General features: G+C 42.0%; 1 protein-coding gene across 2 annotated transcripts in view; it reads left to right on the forward strand.

Moving 5' to 3' along the window:
• The first annotated feature begins 12540 nt into the window (after positions 1-12540).
• The window catches only part of MTMR7 (myotubularin related protein 7), a 115263-nt gene continuing 110868 nt past the window's right edge, over positions 12541-16935 (forward strand). For both annotated transcript variants that reach the window (XM_004428787.2, XM_087418445.1), the window contains exon 1: positions 12541-12664. In XM_004428787.2, coding sequence (XP_004428844.2) covers positions 12641-12664 — 24 coding nt within the window. In that variant the 5' untranslated portion in view covers positions 12541-12640. The remainder of the gene's footprint in view (positions 12665-16935) is intronic.

Raw genomic sequence — 16935 nt, forward strand, 5'->3', positions numbered from 1 at the left:
TCTGCCAAAGAAGGGAAGGAAGAATTTTCTTGCAGAGCCAGCATTCAAAATTATTCGTCATCTCCACAAGAAACCCTAATGTAACCCAAGAACAACACTTACATCTGTTTATTAAAAATCTCAAATTGTCCTGGCTATAAGATCCATATTCTTATGCATTTTGCCAATATTTAGCATCTGTATCTAAATACAAAAAGAGGAGGGGGATTAAGGTAAAGTTTTATTAATTATGTAAATTCTATTTTCTCCTTCTATTACCCAAACACTGAAGATGCACTTCAGATCTTTACTAACAGTCAAAGATCAATTAAGTAATTTTTAAAGAACATTGGCTGTAAAGCACCACAGAACATTCCTCCACACCTGACTGAACTTCATAGAACAATCTTTGGGGTTTTTTTGGTTGTAGAAACAGCATTGCCAAAATCCTGACAACTCAGGAGAGAGTGCCCTCCTCTTTTCTTTTTCCAGCCATTGTTTTACACTTGGGATATTTGCTTTTATTGTTTCCTCATGGAAAATAAGCCTGATTTTGTCCTTGAAAAAGGATTACTTCTCAGAAAGATTATTTTTGAATTGAAATTTTAGGAAGTATACACTTCAAAGGTCTCTCAACTATTCAGTATCCAACTTATATTTTGCTTTAAAAAAACAAAGCAAAATGTATTTTCCACAAAAATGTTGGCTTTGACTCATGACACTGTGACGTGATTATTGATTATGATTTTTTTAATTTGAAATGACCATTTAAAATACACGTGCTTTATAATTGTTAAAATATGCAATGTGGATATTTGTAAAATATTAAAAAAAACTTAAAGAAAATTAAAATCACCCACTACCCAGATGTAATTGTTGTATCTCTATATTTCTTTGTTCTACTTTCTCTCTCTTCACTTTCACACATACACACTCACGTGCACACACGCATTTTGAAACACAACTCAGATCATACTGTGTATACAGTTTTGTATCTGGCTTTGGCTTAAAATTTTGTCATGAGCATTGTTCTATGTCATTAAGTATTCTTTGAAAAAAAACTTTAAAGCTCATACAGTATTTCATATATGGCCATATCACACTTTAATAATTCTATTATTTTTGATATTTGTTGTTTCTAATTCTATTATTTTTGATATTTGTTCTTTCACTATTCAAAACCTGACAGGGAGTCCTGGCTGGGCTGGAGCTGGGGCTCAGATGCTTCCAGATTGTTAGGTTAGGCAGAAGCTTGTCCCCCACGGGTCTGTTGGATTATAGCTATTTTCACAGGAGCTGAAGAGCTTCCTGAATTTACAAAAACTTGAACTCTGTACAGATATTTGCAAATGTCTGAAGAATTAGGGAGCCTGTGATGCAGGCTGGATATGAACCTGCCCCACAAATGCACCCAACTCCACCCAAAGAGTGAGAGAAATTCATCACAACTGAAAATGGGATAACAATGAAAAGCATATCCTGGCATCAGGGCTTGATGACAGAGGGAGAGTGGTGGTTTGGGGTCCAATGTGCTGGCTGACTTTAGAAACACATTCCATCTATGCACCTTGTGGGGGTGGCAACATGCGTGCATTGAAAGACTGTGAACTCTGACACTTTTTCCAGCGACCCGAGGAGTTCTGCTGTGGGACAAACCCTAACTGAGCCTAATAAGAATGTCTTAACATTGATTTCACAAGAGTATCTGCAGTGGGTAGATCTCTGGCACTGGGTTGTGGTTGTGGCTTCACAATTTCACAAACATTGAGAAGAGCGTGTTTTCAGCACTGTAGGTGACAATATCCACAGTGAAAGTAACAGTGTTGATGATGGCAGTCACTAACTGCCATGGGACAAAAGTCCCAGTTCAGGATTGGCACTGAATGAAGGTGTTGTAGGCCCAGCTTGGATCACCATCATGGGAAAAGAAAAAACTCTTATGCTCTGGAATATTGAACATTCTTGGAGTGGGAAATCCTCCAAACTGAGTGTAAGTTTGGTTTTTGAATCAGAAGGAGGAGGCAGCATTCCAGGTTCCCTGACATCAAGGGCGGCAGATTTCCAGCAGCAACAGTGACAGGTGAAGAGGAGCAGCATATTTCAGCTCTCATTGTGTCTGCTGCAGGAGAATCCTGGCCAAGCTAGCAAGGGAGCAGGAAACCACCAGGACTGGCTTGTGCATACACATCAGTTCCTCTGGAAATATTAGGAAGAGGAGGCCCCTATAATGAAGATGGAGGCTTAGGGCTGGTGAGATTTTAGGTGTTAATATTCACGTGACTCCCTTTGTATTCATAAGTTTACGAAGATTGAAATATTTACATTTCATAAATTATGTTGTTCTCAATAGCTGTATCAAGTTGGGATCAGTATAAACCACTGTAGGTATTTGTATTAGCTTGTGTTGCCATAACAAAATACCACAGACTGGGTGGCATAAACAACAGAAATTTATTTTTCATAGTTCTGGAGGCTGGGAAGTCCAAGATCAAGGTCCAGCAGGGTTCAGTTTCTGGTGAGAGCTCTCTTCCTGGCTTGCTGTATCCTCACATGGTAGAGAGAAAGAGTGAACTCTGTTGTCTCTTCCTCTTCTTACAAGGGCACCAACTCTATTGGACTAGGGCCCCACCCTTATGACCTCATTTAACCTTTATTACCTCCTCATAGGCCCTATCTCTAAAAGATAGTCACAATTGGGCGTTAGGGCTTCAACATATGAATTTTGTGGGGACACAAACATTCAGCCCAAACAGTATATTAAGCAGACAGAATTTAATGCAAAGGATTAGGTGCCTACAAAATTAATAGAAGGGCAAGAAGATTACAAGTCAAGGTATGCTACCCAAACTGTTGTGTTCAAGAGTACACTGCCATTTTGTCTATCCTAGGATGAGAGCTACTGTCATTTGTGCTGCTGCTGAACTGTCTTTCAGCATCCACAAAGCTAGTGACTAGATGTGCAGATGCTGGGTCTGGCCATTGCAATTGTATCTAAATGCATCTCTATAACTTTGCTTACCAACAGAACAGCAGCCAGAAGATGTCCTTTTCTTTAATTCCACCTTTCCAATCTTTTCCTAGTGCATCAAATTGGAAGAACCTATTCCTAACTCTAGCTGCAAAGGAATCTGGGAATATAGAAATGTAGCTTATACCTTTCCAACCTCTCTAGTAATGAAAGACATGCCGGAGGGAGGGGGGATAAATGCTGGGTGACAACTGGTCGTATCTATCACAGTCCACCCCTTTAATACTCAACATCCCAGAACAATCCTTAACCTGTAATACTCAATCTACAATAGCAACCACAACATATTTCTTCCTAGTTTAGTGCAACTATTACAAGCAAAACATGCTCATCATTTCCCCAAATGAATACATCTAAAACCCCATCATCCCAATATCCATCTCTGGGTGATATTCATTTCTCCTCTAGTTTAAACAAAATTCTAATTTGATGTTTTATAATCTAAATACTTAATTATAAAATTAACCACCATTAACAGACCTTACATAAAATAGGAAAGGTGAGGGGATTGGTTAATATAGACATAGACATAACAGAACAACGAAGAATATGTAGGTAGCAACTACAGTCATTGTTTCTGCAACTGGTCATGAGGCCATAGTTGATACTTATGATGTCCTTCCTTCAACTACCCTTTCTGTCTTCCTTTACTCCCAGACAGCATGTAAAACTGGTTGAGGTCTTTACCAGCGAATTCCTTGATGATCTGAGCCCTTGCACATGCTTCCTGAATGGAGTTGCTGCATATTCTGGTGCTTTTTACCACTGGACAAGGCAGTGTCCCCGAGGAGGTGTCCTAGAGAATCCCTGAATTCCAGACATACTCCTCCATGCCTCCATTGGTAGCAGCAACCCTGTTTCCTTCTAGATAGTTAGAGTCAATCTCCATGGCTAATGAAGTTTCTCCTTTTGTTTAGTCTTTGGTTTAAAGATATGAGAAACATCACGACAATCTCAGTTTCCAATTCTATAAAACCATTGCTGTGTCACCCACTGGAAGCATTTTTACCTCAGTTATTACAACTTCTAAACCAAGGAGCTCAAAACTGCAGGGTCAGGGAGCAAAAAATATTAAATGTATGAACAGGTTTAATAGTAAAAGGTGCCATTCCCTTTTCTACCCCTTGTTTCTTGGACCCATATCTTCTACCTATAGGAAAAAGACTACATTGGAAACTTATTCAGAGCATACACCCCATCCTGTAGACTACCATCCTACTCTTTCAAGGTGTTTATCTCTTAGCTGGTGTTAAATAGAATCTTTAATAGGTCATTCCATAAGTCCATGAGGCCAGCAGCTTCTGAGTAAATGGATATGTGGAAAGACCAGTGAATCCTGTGGACATTTGCCCATGTCTTTTCTTATTTTTATATAAAACTTTTTTGATGCAAAGAAGTAATTTGTGGGATACTGTGAGAGTGAATAAGCATGAAGTAAGTCCAATGATACGATGCTGACAGAGGTCTCATGGGCAGAAAAGACAAATCCGTATCTAACATGTTTATTCTATTGAGGATAAATATTTGTCCCTTCTGTGATGGAAGGGGTTCAGTATAAGCAACCTACCTCAGGTGGCTGGCTGGTCCCCCAGTGATGGTATTTTATAGAATAGTGGGAAGGCAGGGCACTGCTGTGGGTAGATTGGGCACCCAGCATTGGTGGTAGCCAAGTCAGACTTGATGAGGGAAGGCCACATTGCTGAGTTCATATATAAACTGTAACCCTACCACCATGTCTACTTACCAGCCCACTAAGTAAGCTCTGAAGTGGCTGGGAAAGTCTCAAGTGACTGATAACAATAAAATAGATCATCTTGTCCATATAATTATTGAGAATGTCACTGTGTCACTGAAGAAGATGCCCTATGGTGAGTATTTACATGGGATACAAATATTTTCATACTCTGGGCTCATCCTGAGAGATCAATCCATAAATATTTTCATAAGTTCTCATTGCCAATCTCCAATTTTGTTCCTTCCAAGTTCCTGACATTTGAGCAAACTGCTGGATGCATGCTTTAAATTGGCATAGATCTGTACGTGTGGCCATCTGTCCTTCAAGGCATGTGAAATTCCCAGAAGAACGGCACAGAGTTCTGCCCACTGGGACGACCGTCCTCCCCTCACTCCTTCGTGGCTGCTCCTGGCAGAGCCGCAATGCTGGAGCATTCCTCTTCAGGCTGGTGCAAGTGCACTGTGCAGAACCACGCATAAGCGAGGCTGGCATTTTTTCTTCTTTTGTGAACTAGGTGCATTAAATGCCCCAGGTGGCTTGAGGGAGAGGAACACGGGAGTCTGAGCTACCTTCTCATGTGACATACTTGGACCTTCAGGATCAGCTCTGGTGGCATCTCTTATGTCCCCCTTTCTCCTGATGCTTGAATGCTGCTAGCAGAGCTGACTTTGTGGCGTGGTGGATCAGGGACAATTCAACTCATGGGCTGCTTCTGCATCTTTTAAAAATTAGACAAAGGACCACCTCACATCCATTAGGGTGGCTACTATGAAAAAAACAACAGAAAATAACACGTGTTGGAGTGGATGTGGAGAAATTGGAACCTTCGTACACTGTTGGTGAGATGTAAAATGGTGCAGCTACTATGGAAAACAGTATGGAGGTTCCTCAAAAAATTAAAAATAGAACTACTGTATGATCCAGCAATTCCACTTCTAGGTATATATGCAAAAGAATTGAAAGCAGATACTCAAAGGCATATATTTGTACACCCACATTCACAGCAGCATTATTCACAATAGCCAAAAGAAGGAAGCAAGCCAAATGTCCACCAACAGATGAATAGATAAACAAAATGTGGTCTATACAAGGGAATATTCAGCCTTAAAAAGGCATGAAGTTCTGACACAAGCTGCAACATGGATGAACCTTGAAGCCATCATGCTAAGTGAAATAAGCCAGACAAAAAAGACAAACATTGCATGATTTCACTTATCTGAGGTACCTAGAGTTGTCAAATTCAGAGATATAGAAAGTAAAATGGTGGTTGCCAGGGGCTGGGAAATAAGGAGTTATTGTTTTATGGGTACAGAGTTTCAGTTTTGCAAGATGAAAAGAGTTCTAGAAACGGATAGTGGTGATGATTGCACAACAACGTGAATAACTTAATACCACTGAATCGTACACCTAAAAATGGTTAAGATGGTAAATTTTACGTTACATGTATTTTTCCACAATTAAAAATATACGGAAACTTTTTAAAATGATCACAAAGGCACTGTGTGGCTGGTGGCGGGCCGTTCCCGTAACCAGTTGCAATTCTTCAGTTGCAGCTTGCCAGAGACTCCATACCACGTCCCTATCTGATGCAAACACCTTGAGCTATTTGGAGCCACTGGGGTTAAAAGGTCAGTGAGGTAGCTCTGTTTCTACCACAACTCAAACCAGCTGGAGAGCCTTTTCTTGCTCTAGACCCCACTCAGGGCTGGTAGCCCTCGCAGCTAGCTCAGTAATAGGTCAGAGCAAGAGGCAGGAGAGGTGCCAAGTGAAGCAACCTGCCTTTCAGGCTGGAGAAGCTATTTCTACACGTCCCAGACTGCTGCGGATCCCTAGAAACTTCCTTGAGATGGCAGGACTCTGAATTTTCCCAGAATGTATCTCCCACCCTCTGACCCATGTGTGCCTTACTTGGGCATCTTGGGGACATCTGCTACTTTCTGCTTATCAGATCTAATCAGCATGATGTTGTCAGTGTAGTGGCCCAGCATGGCATTCGTGGGATCGTGGACTGATCAAGGTCCTCCGTGGACAAGTTGTGACAGAGATAAGTGCATAAAATTACACTTCCAGATGAAAATAAACTGGCTTTGATGATCTCTGCTTATTGGAATGAACAGACAAGAGTTATTTTGGAAGAATCGCATCTGGAGAGAATGCTGAAGTGAACTTTGAAATGAACCTCAAAGGATTTGCTAGACAGGAATAGTATGAGCAAAGACATAAAGAGAAGCAAATGCAGGATACGGAAAGTGATTGGTTCACTAACTGATACATCCAAAAAAAATGTATTGAGCATCTATTAAGTCCCAGGGACTGACTTTGCTGAGTTTGTAGAAGAGAGTGGAAGGATGTGGCTGGGCTTTAAATGACAGAATAAGGAAATGGTACTTCATTCAAAAGGCCATTGTAGACCACTTGAAGGTTTTTAAGCTGGAGAGTGATAATGATTAGAGTTGCTTTTATGAAGATTAATCTGGCAGCAGAGGCTAATAGTCCAGCCAGGAAGAGGAAATGAGGATCTGAAATAGAGTGATAACAGTGAGGAACAAAAGGGAAGGACCATTTGAAGAAGTGTTGTGGAGGAGGAATCTACATCCGTCTGGATATGGGGGCCAATAAGACACGTAAGCCAAAAACAACTAAAAGGTTTTGAGCTTGAGTAATTTAGATCAACAAAAGAAATAATGAAGTCAAGAGGAGGATTTGGTATTAGGGGGAAAATATCAATAACAATAGCTGATATTATTAGACTGAAGCACCTGAGAGGGCAGGGACTGTAATTGTTTTGGTTCACACTTTTTTTTTTTTTTTTGCTGAGGAAGACTGGCCCTGGGCTAACATCTGTGCCCATCTTCCTCCACTTTATATGGGACGCCACCACAGCATGGCTTGCCAAGCACTACGTCGGTGCACGCCTGGGATCCGAACCGGCAAACCCCAGGCCACAGCAGCAGAGCATGCGCACTTAACCACTTGCACCACCAGGCTGGCCCTGGTTCACATTTTTATCTCTAGTCCTTGGCACAAAGTGAGTACTCAATAAATATTTGTCACAAAATACGTTAAATGATTCTCCTTAGTGAACTGTCACCTCCACTCTAAGAAGGTATCGTAATTATCCCTTTTTTAGCTATCAATTCTATTTTTTATTTTGAACTGCCTGAGGCATATACAAAAATATAGGGAATAATACAATAAACATCCCTATACAGAGATCCTACTCCTCAGCTCGAGAAACTAAGCAATAGAGATATTATCCTTATCTCCATTTTACAGGTGAGAAAGCCGAGGCTGAGAGTAGTTAAAAACTCGCTCAAGGTCACACAGCTAACACATGCCAGGGCTGTGATTTGAACACAGGCCTGTCTGACTCCAGAGCCCATGTTTTCACCACACCTGATGGGACATCTGAGTGGAGGGACTCAGCAGGTAGACGGAAATATAATACATTAAGTATAGAGAGAATTCAGGACCGGAAGTATTGATATGGGAATTATCTGCATCCAAGTGATGGTTGAAGGGATGGCAGTGGCAAGGCAATAAACAATAATAAGTGGTCTGAGGACACAGACTTGGACTTGAGCAATGTGCCTTCTTGGAAGGAGAACAAAATATGAGACTATTTTAAAACCTGCCTATGCTCAGAAGTAAGTGCTCTTTTTATGCTGGCCTAGAGTTTCCCTTTTGGTTCCTAGAAAAAGGCAGAGCTGCCTGCAGTCCATGGAGTGTTGCTTCTCTATGTCTGGCACAGGTCTAGGCCAAAGAAGACATCGATACTTTGCATCATCGAGTTTATAAAAATCCTGAAGGTGAGGATGCTATCTTTTTTCCAAGCAGAACCTCAAATGCAGCTCTGACCTTAGCATAGTGGGTATCTATTACGTTCCTAGCTGAGACTGGGCATGTTCAGAGATGTGTACCCTTCTCCACACATAACATGGGCCACTGAGGTTTAACAGTGCTGAACACGATTTTATTGAATTTGTAATCATCAACAATACTACTCCCCTGAGGAAACATTTCTTGGCTTCGCTGCCAAATCAAAAGTTTTAGTTGCCTCAGGAGATGTGTAAGTATTCCGGAAAAAGTCTCGCAAGTGTTTGATAAGTATCCAAATCTCCTCAGGTCACTGAAGATCACAGGATTTTGGGAAAGTTCCCAGTTAATATCATGTTTTTATTTAAAAATTCTTATAGCAATACTATTTGCAACTAGAATATCTGTGTGACAAAAATTTCTTAAGAAGATGTTCTCTAGAAGAAGTTTGGTCATATACAACAAAGTAGTTTAGGTCTTGTCTTGGCATATGACCTGTGTCCTTAGAGCTCTTTTTTGCTGAGGAAGATTAGCCCTGAGCTAACGTCTGTTGCCAATCCTCCTCATTTTTTGCTTGAGGAAGATCAGCCTTGAGCTAACATCTGTGCCGATCTTCCTCTACTTTATATATGGGTCACTGCCACAGCATGGCTGATGAGTGGTGCAGGTCCGTGCCCGGGATCCAAACCTACGAACCCGGGCCGCTGAAGCAGATTGTGCCGAACTCAACCACTATGCCATGGGGCCGGCTCCCCTTAGAGCTCTTTAAAGACATTATTGACCCCCCTTAAAAAGATCAGAAACACAGAAGGCAGAGACAGTATATTATTTTGATTCTCTTTCAGATTCCTCTTCTCTATAAAGTCAGGATAGGCTAGGCTAGATACAAAGTTTAATTAAGCTTTAAATCTCAGTGCCTTCATGCAAAAACAACCTCAAAAAGATGTTTTTTTCACTCAAAAGAATCTTCTGTGACTCTTCAGAGTAGTTCCTTTCCAAGGAATGACTTGGGGAAACAGTCTATTTCCCTCTTCATTCATTTCAATCTCAGGCTGAATAGTTTTGGGTCATGGTCACATCATGTATTTAGAGCAAATTTATCATCATTATTTTTTCTATAATCTCCATATGTGACCTCCAAATATTAAGAACAGGGACAAGAAAGCTGAAGGGCCACACAGGTTTTGCACAGCTTTGGCCCAAAGGTAACACGTCACTTCTCACATGGCCCCACCCAACGGTAACAGGGTTGACAAGTGTAGCCTCCTGTGTGACTGTGAAGGGCAGGTGAATTAAATATTGATGTGTACAGTCATATCTACCATTTTCACAAAGGTGAAAATCACTGAAACCTGAGATACTGAGGACAAAATGAGGACAACCATGATGCTCCTGGGCAAGGGACGTAGGTTGATAAATATGCAGGTAACTAGGTCTTAACCCTATTGCCTGATATTTTGCTTAATGGTGAAAATAGTTTTGAGATATACTTATTTTCCATCCAGGAGTCACAAATACTAGAGAAAAATAGCCGTTTTCCAACCCACTGGGCAAAGGCTGATGTAGTGTAAATGTGGGTGTGGATCCATCTGCAAATTATGTAGTGTTAGAAGAATAAGTTTTCTCTCCTTTTCTCACTTCTTGGTTCTGGGGCCAGATGGAGAGATTTCTGCTCTGTGAATACTCAGAGATGCAACATCCATCCAAATGACCCGTGGTTCATTCCAGACACACTGGATATCAAACTTGAAGAACTAAGTATATGATTCTAAGTCTACCCATTACTTTCTGTATAATTAATACGGAAAATGTAGGAAGTATACCAATCTCCTTGAGGCTTCTTTTGGCGTTTCCTCAAGCTCAGGGGCCATCTTGGTTGGTCTACTTTTCACTTCCTTGGTGTTATCCATGTCACTATCTTTCTTCTCTGGGTCTCCCTGAAATCTCCCAGCATCTGCCATGGTACTTTGTGTAGGACCATCAGTCAATTAACATCAATGTTTCTTAAATAAATGAATGGCTAATTTCACTTTTTGCCCTACTTAGGATCAACAGAGTCAGCCATTTCAATGAGGTACTCTTGGTTCCCTCACTTCACTGCCCTCCAATTCTTTTGCTTTGTTCAAACTCTTCTGCCTCACTAGGTAGGGGTTCAAAGAAGCAGTGGAACTTGGGGATATGAGGCAGTGTAAGTACCAGAAGTGCAGAGTGGCTATCAGAGGTCAACACAGTTTGTGATCTAATAACTTGGATAGTGATGGGGGCTGAGGGACAAGTCAAGGAGGATTCCTCAGAGAACTGTTAGATCGCACCAAAATGTTTACTTATAGAGATTTCTTTCCCTATGGTTATTTTATTTCTAGCTTATTCTATGTTAATTCACCCTAATAATTTGAGTATAATTCCTGACTCATTTTAACCTAATGCTGATTTTATAGCTATGATTAATGGAAGATGTATTTTCGAACTAATCTGAAAATTTTTTCTTAGCATTAAGCTATTTAAATTGTTCAGATTTATATCTTTTCACCTATCAATTAGTGTTTTGGGTGCTTTTTTTTAGGAAAAAAAAAACCACCTATGCTAATACGCAACAGGTCAGAAATAATTGTGTGTAAAAATTACTCGCCAAGTAAACTCTTGATAAGCCCACCAGGAGAGGGATAGAAGGGCCCTGAAAGCACATAATTCCAAGATCATTAAACCATTCAGAATGTATCCCCTTGAATGGCTATAGAATTCCTAGTACTGATGGAATTTGGAGATGGAAGCTATCTTTGAGATCATCTAGGCAGGTGACTCTCATTTTATAAGCGAGGAGACTAGGCCAGTGTGTGAGTTGTGATCAGAGTGGTCTTGGCTCTTTCCTGGTGTTCTTTAGTAACAAAGAAATTATACCCTGGGGCAATTTTGTCCTATACAATGTCAGTTATAGTATTGTCTTAATTGCCTCCCAGAGCAGTAGGAGGATGAAATGATAGAAGATATGTGAAGGAGATCTGGAAATTTAAAAATAAATGTAACACTGTGTTGATTACATAAACATTTATTTGGAAGGCTGCAATGGGTCTACCATGGATTGGAGAAAAAGAGATAAAAATAGTCTCTACAAATAATTTGCAATCCAGTCAGAAAGAGAGATGAGTAAGAGCTAGGAAATAATTGAAGAGATATTATTCTAAGAACTATGTAGAGTTTTATGAAATTTTAGTTATGGTGGAGGGTTGTACACTTAGAGTTGCAAGAAAAAAAGGTGGGGGGCCTTTCTTCTCTTTGGCTGTTCCCAATGGCTTCATGCTCCCAATGGCAACAACTACTCTTAACATCATAAATGGAAAAATGATACCTTATACTGGATTCTTTGTATCTATATCTTCCAGTTCAGTGAAGATGGCAAATGAGGACTCACCCCGGTGCCAAGGGAAAACTCTTCCAACAGTTCCAACAGTGAAGTCGCAGGTTGATGTGAGGTGCCTGACTTCATAGAGCACCTCCTGGGGCGCCAACACTGTTGCTGTTATTTCCACCCTCATCCCAAACGCTATGCCGGCTGCCTACGTGCTGAAGTGTACACACGGAGCCCACTAGGCCGTACTGGGCATTGAGTGCATGTGGCAGCCTTTTTTCTGCCCCACCCTGAAGTCCCACCTATCCTGGAACGCTCTGGAAGGAAGCCGATGGCTGGTGTGGAGTAGCACGTATTCCGCATCTCTCTTCCAAGCGGCCACACCCAACACAAGGCCCCCATTGTGCCTCGGGGAACAGTAGCCCCACAGTATGACGCTGGCCGCCCCTCTTGGAAGGATGCGAGCGCTGCTGCTCCCGCCACCCGGGCCAGAAGCGAGGCACGGCGGGGGCGGGGCGGGCAGGTGAGAGGAGCGCAGAAGCGCGCGCTCTAGGGCCGCGCGGGCGCCCCGGGCCCCGCACGCCGGCCACGCCGCACCTGGGGGCGGAGCCAAGCCCCGCGGCCCGCGCGCTCCCGGACGGCGGCGAAGCCCCCTCCCCGCGCCCTCCCGCCGCGCTGCAGACGCGCAGGTGCGTGCGGCCGCGCCCGCCCGGAACCCCGCAGCCCCGGGCTCGCCATGGAGCACATCCGCACGCCCAAGGTTGGTGGCACGGCGCGGGCCGAGCAGCTAGGGCGGGAGCTGGAGCAGCAGGAGGGATGCTGAGCGCGCGGGAGGCCCGGCTTCCCTGCGGGGCGCGGGGCGAAGCAGCACCGCGAGCGGGGGAGGAGGAGGCAGCGCCCGAGCATCTCCCGGTTCCCTGTGAGGCTGATCTTTCTCTTGGTGCCTCACAGGCCCAGCCTTGGCTGCTGCTGTGTCTAACCTCTTGTCCTTGGAGGTGGACATAGGGGTGGATGGGACGGAACCCCAGTTGTCTGTTGAGTAATGGGGCTGCTGATCTGCAGATAAACGCTCGCTTCTGGTTTGGCACTAGGTTGCTGCTGCCGCCTTGTTTTTTGTTTAGTTTTTCTGTTGGCTGTTCTGAGCATTTGAGAGAAAAACAAGCCTTCCTAATGACAGGTGCGAGGAATCGAGTTACGTGCAGGTGGATTGAATGCCCTCGGGAAGCTTGTTGCATCTGAGGATTCAGACCCACCCAACTCGCCCTTCCGCTATCCCATCCTCAGGCTCTCAGTCACAATGGATCTTGCACTGGGCGGTCCTATTTGCTGTAGTTGAATGGTATTATCAGTCCTACCATCTTCTTGCTTTTTCCAGCCTGTTTCGTTCTTTGGGGAGAAAGGGTGCAGCTTAGAGATTCGTCTACTGGTGTGTTTTAAACAACACCACCTTTTGCCACTCAACAAAAGCGACTGGTCCCTGATCATTCCAGTTAAATAACACTGGAAACGTTGACCGCTGTACCAAACCTTCCTACTTGTAGTTGTACTAGTAATAGAACTTAGAGTGAAAAAGATAATCGACATTCCTGTCTGATAAAAACCCTAAACTAGCGAAAGAATGTAGTTTAAAAGCCTGTTGGTTGTCTCTTGTTACTGCTGCCACAGCTCCATGCGTTTCCAGGATGATCTCATGTTCAAAATCTAGGCCTTTGACAGAGTTAAGTCAAAACTAAGTCTGAGTGTCAGAACTTAGCTGGCCCCAGGGGTCCCACTCATTTCATGGGGAGAGGAGGCCCATTGCTTTGCCTTAAGTCCAGTAAGAAGAATGCATTCCTAAATTCTGGAATGGTTCTAAGTACCTCTTTGTAAAAGCGGCTTTACAGTTATCTCATGTCAGTGGAAGAATAAATCTTTTAGTTTGCTAGAGAATGTCAGTTCCAACAGTAGATGTAAATTGTATTGATTTTGTACTGTGGAATTGTTGCCTCACAATCGGGAAATTGTAAACTTAGAAGAGAGTGCCATGAACTACAGGATAGGTGGCTCAAAGCTTTCAGGGTTTAAGTGGTGCTGAATAATTTATTCCGGAATGAGGAATTTAACTTACGGACTCCCTCCGCCCTTGCCAAGGGCATCCTTTCTTTGTCATGATGAAGGAGCCCTTTAAAAAATATCTAATGTAAATGTCAATAGCAAGAGTGATAAAGTGACAGGACACTGGATGCCATTTTCCTATAGAATGAATTTGGGGAGTAAAGACCTTTTCTAGTCTATGTTCAAACTCATTGTGTACGAAGCCATGTGTGTAAACCTGAGCAGCAAGCAAGATTCTCAGTTGTTCTTAAAACTGGTTTTCATAAACACCCTCCAAGTAGTGTATTACTTCAAATCAGAAGTTCCCTTTTATCAGGAAATGGAAAGAAATGGGGGAAAATGGAGAATTGTCTGAAATGTCGTTGAATTGGGGATCGTCAACATTTAGGATAACGCGAGTGGAAAAAATGAAAAACTACAGATGTTGGGTGGATTTGGTTTATTCATTCATTCATTTAATTCCACAAACATTTGAGAATCTTTCATATTCAAGGCTCTGTGTTAGGTCCTGGGAGCATGAAGCATCAGGGAGCTCCCAGTCTGGAAGAGGAGGCGGTTGTAAATCTAGATAGAGACATACAAGGGTCAGCGGGCAGAGAGGGAGAATGGGTGGAGGATCGGCTCTACCATCAAGAGTGAAGGAAACTTTCTTAGAAGAGTTGGGTCTTAACATGCAAGGCATCGAGGAGGACCAGGAGCATTTGAGACAGCTGTCATGCAGTTGTGTAAATACAATGTATCGTAATAAATCATTACAACCTCAAAGAAGCTGAAAACCTTAACAGTGATAAAGATAGAAATGATTCCTTGAGGCTAAACAACATCTCTGTTCATTTTACATTTTTAAGTGCAAAACTAATTTTCACAGTATAAATGAAAAAGAGAATAAGACTAGTTACAGATCATGTGTTGTAAAATATATAATTGTTGATGGTCATATGCATCTTTATTATTTACTTGCATCATACTCTGGGGGAGCTTAATAGGTAACTTGCCTTAGACTTCATGATTTCATGTCTTGGGTGGTTTGTAAGGAGTATACACGGAGTTTGTTTATCTGACCCACTGTGGGTTTGAAGCGATATTTACCATGTGGGTAGCAGGGTTTTATTTTAAGAGGAAAAGAAATGCATGCACGTACAATGTACAGTTGCTTTCCTACTGCCGTGGAAGTCATTCATTTCCTCTTTGTAGACTGTGTGCTATCCATCACAGCCTCTGTGTTCTGCTTCAGTCTCTGGAGTGCAGTTTAAGGAGACAGATGCACATGAATAATCTGGAATGCTTTGCACATATTTCTTTCTGGGTGTGTGTGTGTGTGTGTGTGTTTAACTGAAGCCTTTAACAGAGCATATGCTAAGCAGGGTGTTTCTTTCCCAGAATGATTCCTTTGTAGAAAGAAAAATGTTCCGAGGACAAGCTAGTTTGCAGTTGGGTTGAAGTGAGGACACCAAGCCTTACTCGCACTCATCACAGTGAACTTTTGGGTTTCTACTCCATTGTCTGGCTTTCTTTACCTCTCTGAAAACTTGCTGGTAAGAAAATGCCCTGCAAGAAGCTGAGGGATAATTCAGGTTCAAGTACAACTTAGTTCTGTGAAAAGGTGTCAGGATTCCTAGAAGTAGCTTGAAGTATTTTGTAGGATTTGGTTTGGTACTAAATTGATGCTAATGTGTCTAGGATCCTGACTAAATAATCTCTACTTTGTGTGCTTTGGTCTTTCTGGAAGATTTTTTTTTTCCACATATGTAAATTTGGGTTATCAAGTAGAATATGTGATGACCTCCAAAACTCCAAAACAGACCTTGAAAATGCCTCTTCTTCCTTTCCAGCCGCATCCGCCTAGTCTGAGCCATTAGCCTCCTAACTGGTCTAGTTTTCTCTTTGTTCTCTAATCCCTTCTCCACAGAGGGAGCCTGGGTGATGCTTTTATGACACAAATTGATCATGTTACTTCCCAGCTCAAATTCTTGGGTGGCTTCCATTTGTACCCAGGATATAAAGTGAGAATCCCAAGAGCAGCCAATAAGACCCTGTATAGACTGACCCCTGCCTACTGCCCAGCCTCATTCTGTGACTGTCGTCTTATTATTCTCTAACCTCTGATCACCCCTGGCTTCCATGGGTTTCTTACATGTGACAGGTTCTTTTCTGCTTCAGGACTTTTGCATTGCCATTCCATCTGGGGGGATACTCTTATCCTCACTCTTCACCTGGCTAAATCTCTCATCTTTCTAGTTTCTAATTTAAATATAATTTCCTCAAAAAACCTATTGCCCAATTCCCTGTATAAATCAGATCTGCCTGTTATATTCTATCATAGAACCCAGTATTTTCACCTCATGCCCCTTGTTGCAAGTTTTATATTTATTTGAGTGATTATTTGTTTAATGTCAAGCTCCCTTGCTAGACGAGGAGCCCAGTGGCGGGGAGGATCATATCTTGTTCACCCTGTATCCACAGCACCCAACACAGTTCCTGGCATGAAGTAAGCGCACAGTAAATAAATGAATAATTGAATAATAGAAGGAATGAGTAATTCTTGAGTTCAGCGCTTCAGTTTTTAGTATTTGCTTTAGTAATCCAAGCCTCATGTGCATTGTACCCATGACTAGGTACAGTATTGTGAATCTTCTAATACTATTAGTGTTAAGTACTTGTGGGTGTCAATATATTATGTGAAAAATATAGCATATATATAATTATGTACATTTTATGATTATATATAGTTTTAATGAGGTAGAATTCAAATAACATAAAATTCACCATTTTGGTCATTTTAAAGTGTACAATTTACAATAAAGTGTTTTTTAGTATATTTACAATGTTTTGCAACTATCACCACCATCTAATTCAGAATCTTTTTATCACCCTCAAAAGTATCTATTAGTAGTCATTGCTCATTCCCCACTCCAGCCCATGGCAACCACTAATGTA

Source organism: Ceratotherium simum, chromosome 28, assembly GCF_057802395.1.
Source record: "Ceratotherium simum simum isolate JZ-2026a chromosome 28, ASM5780239v1, whole genome shotgun sequence".
NCBI lineage: Eukaryota > Metazoa > Chordata > Mammalia > Perissodactyla > Rhinocerotidae > Ceratotherium > Ceratotherium simum.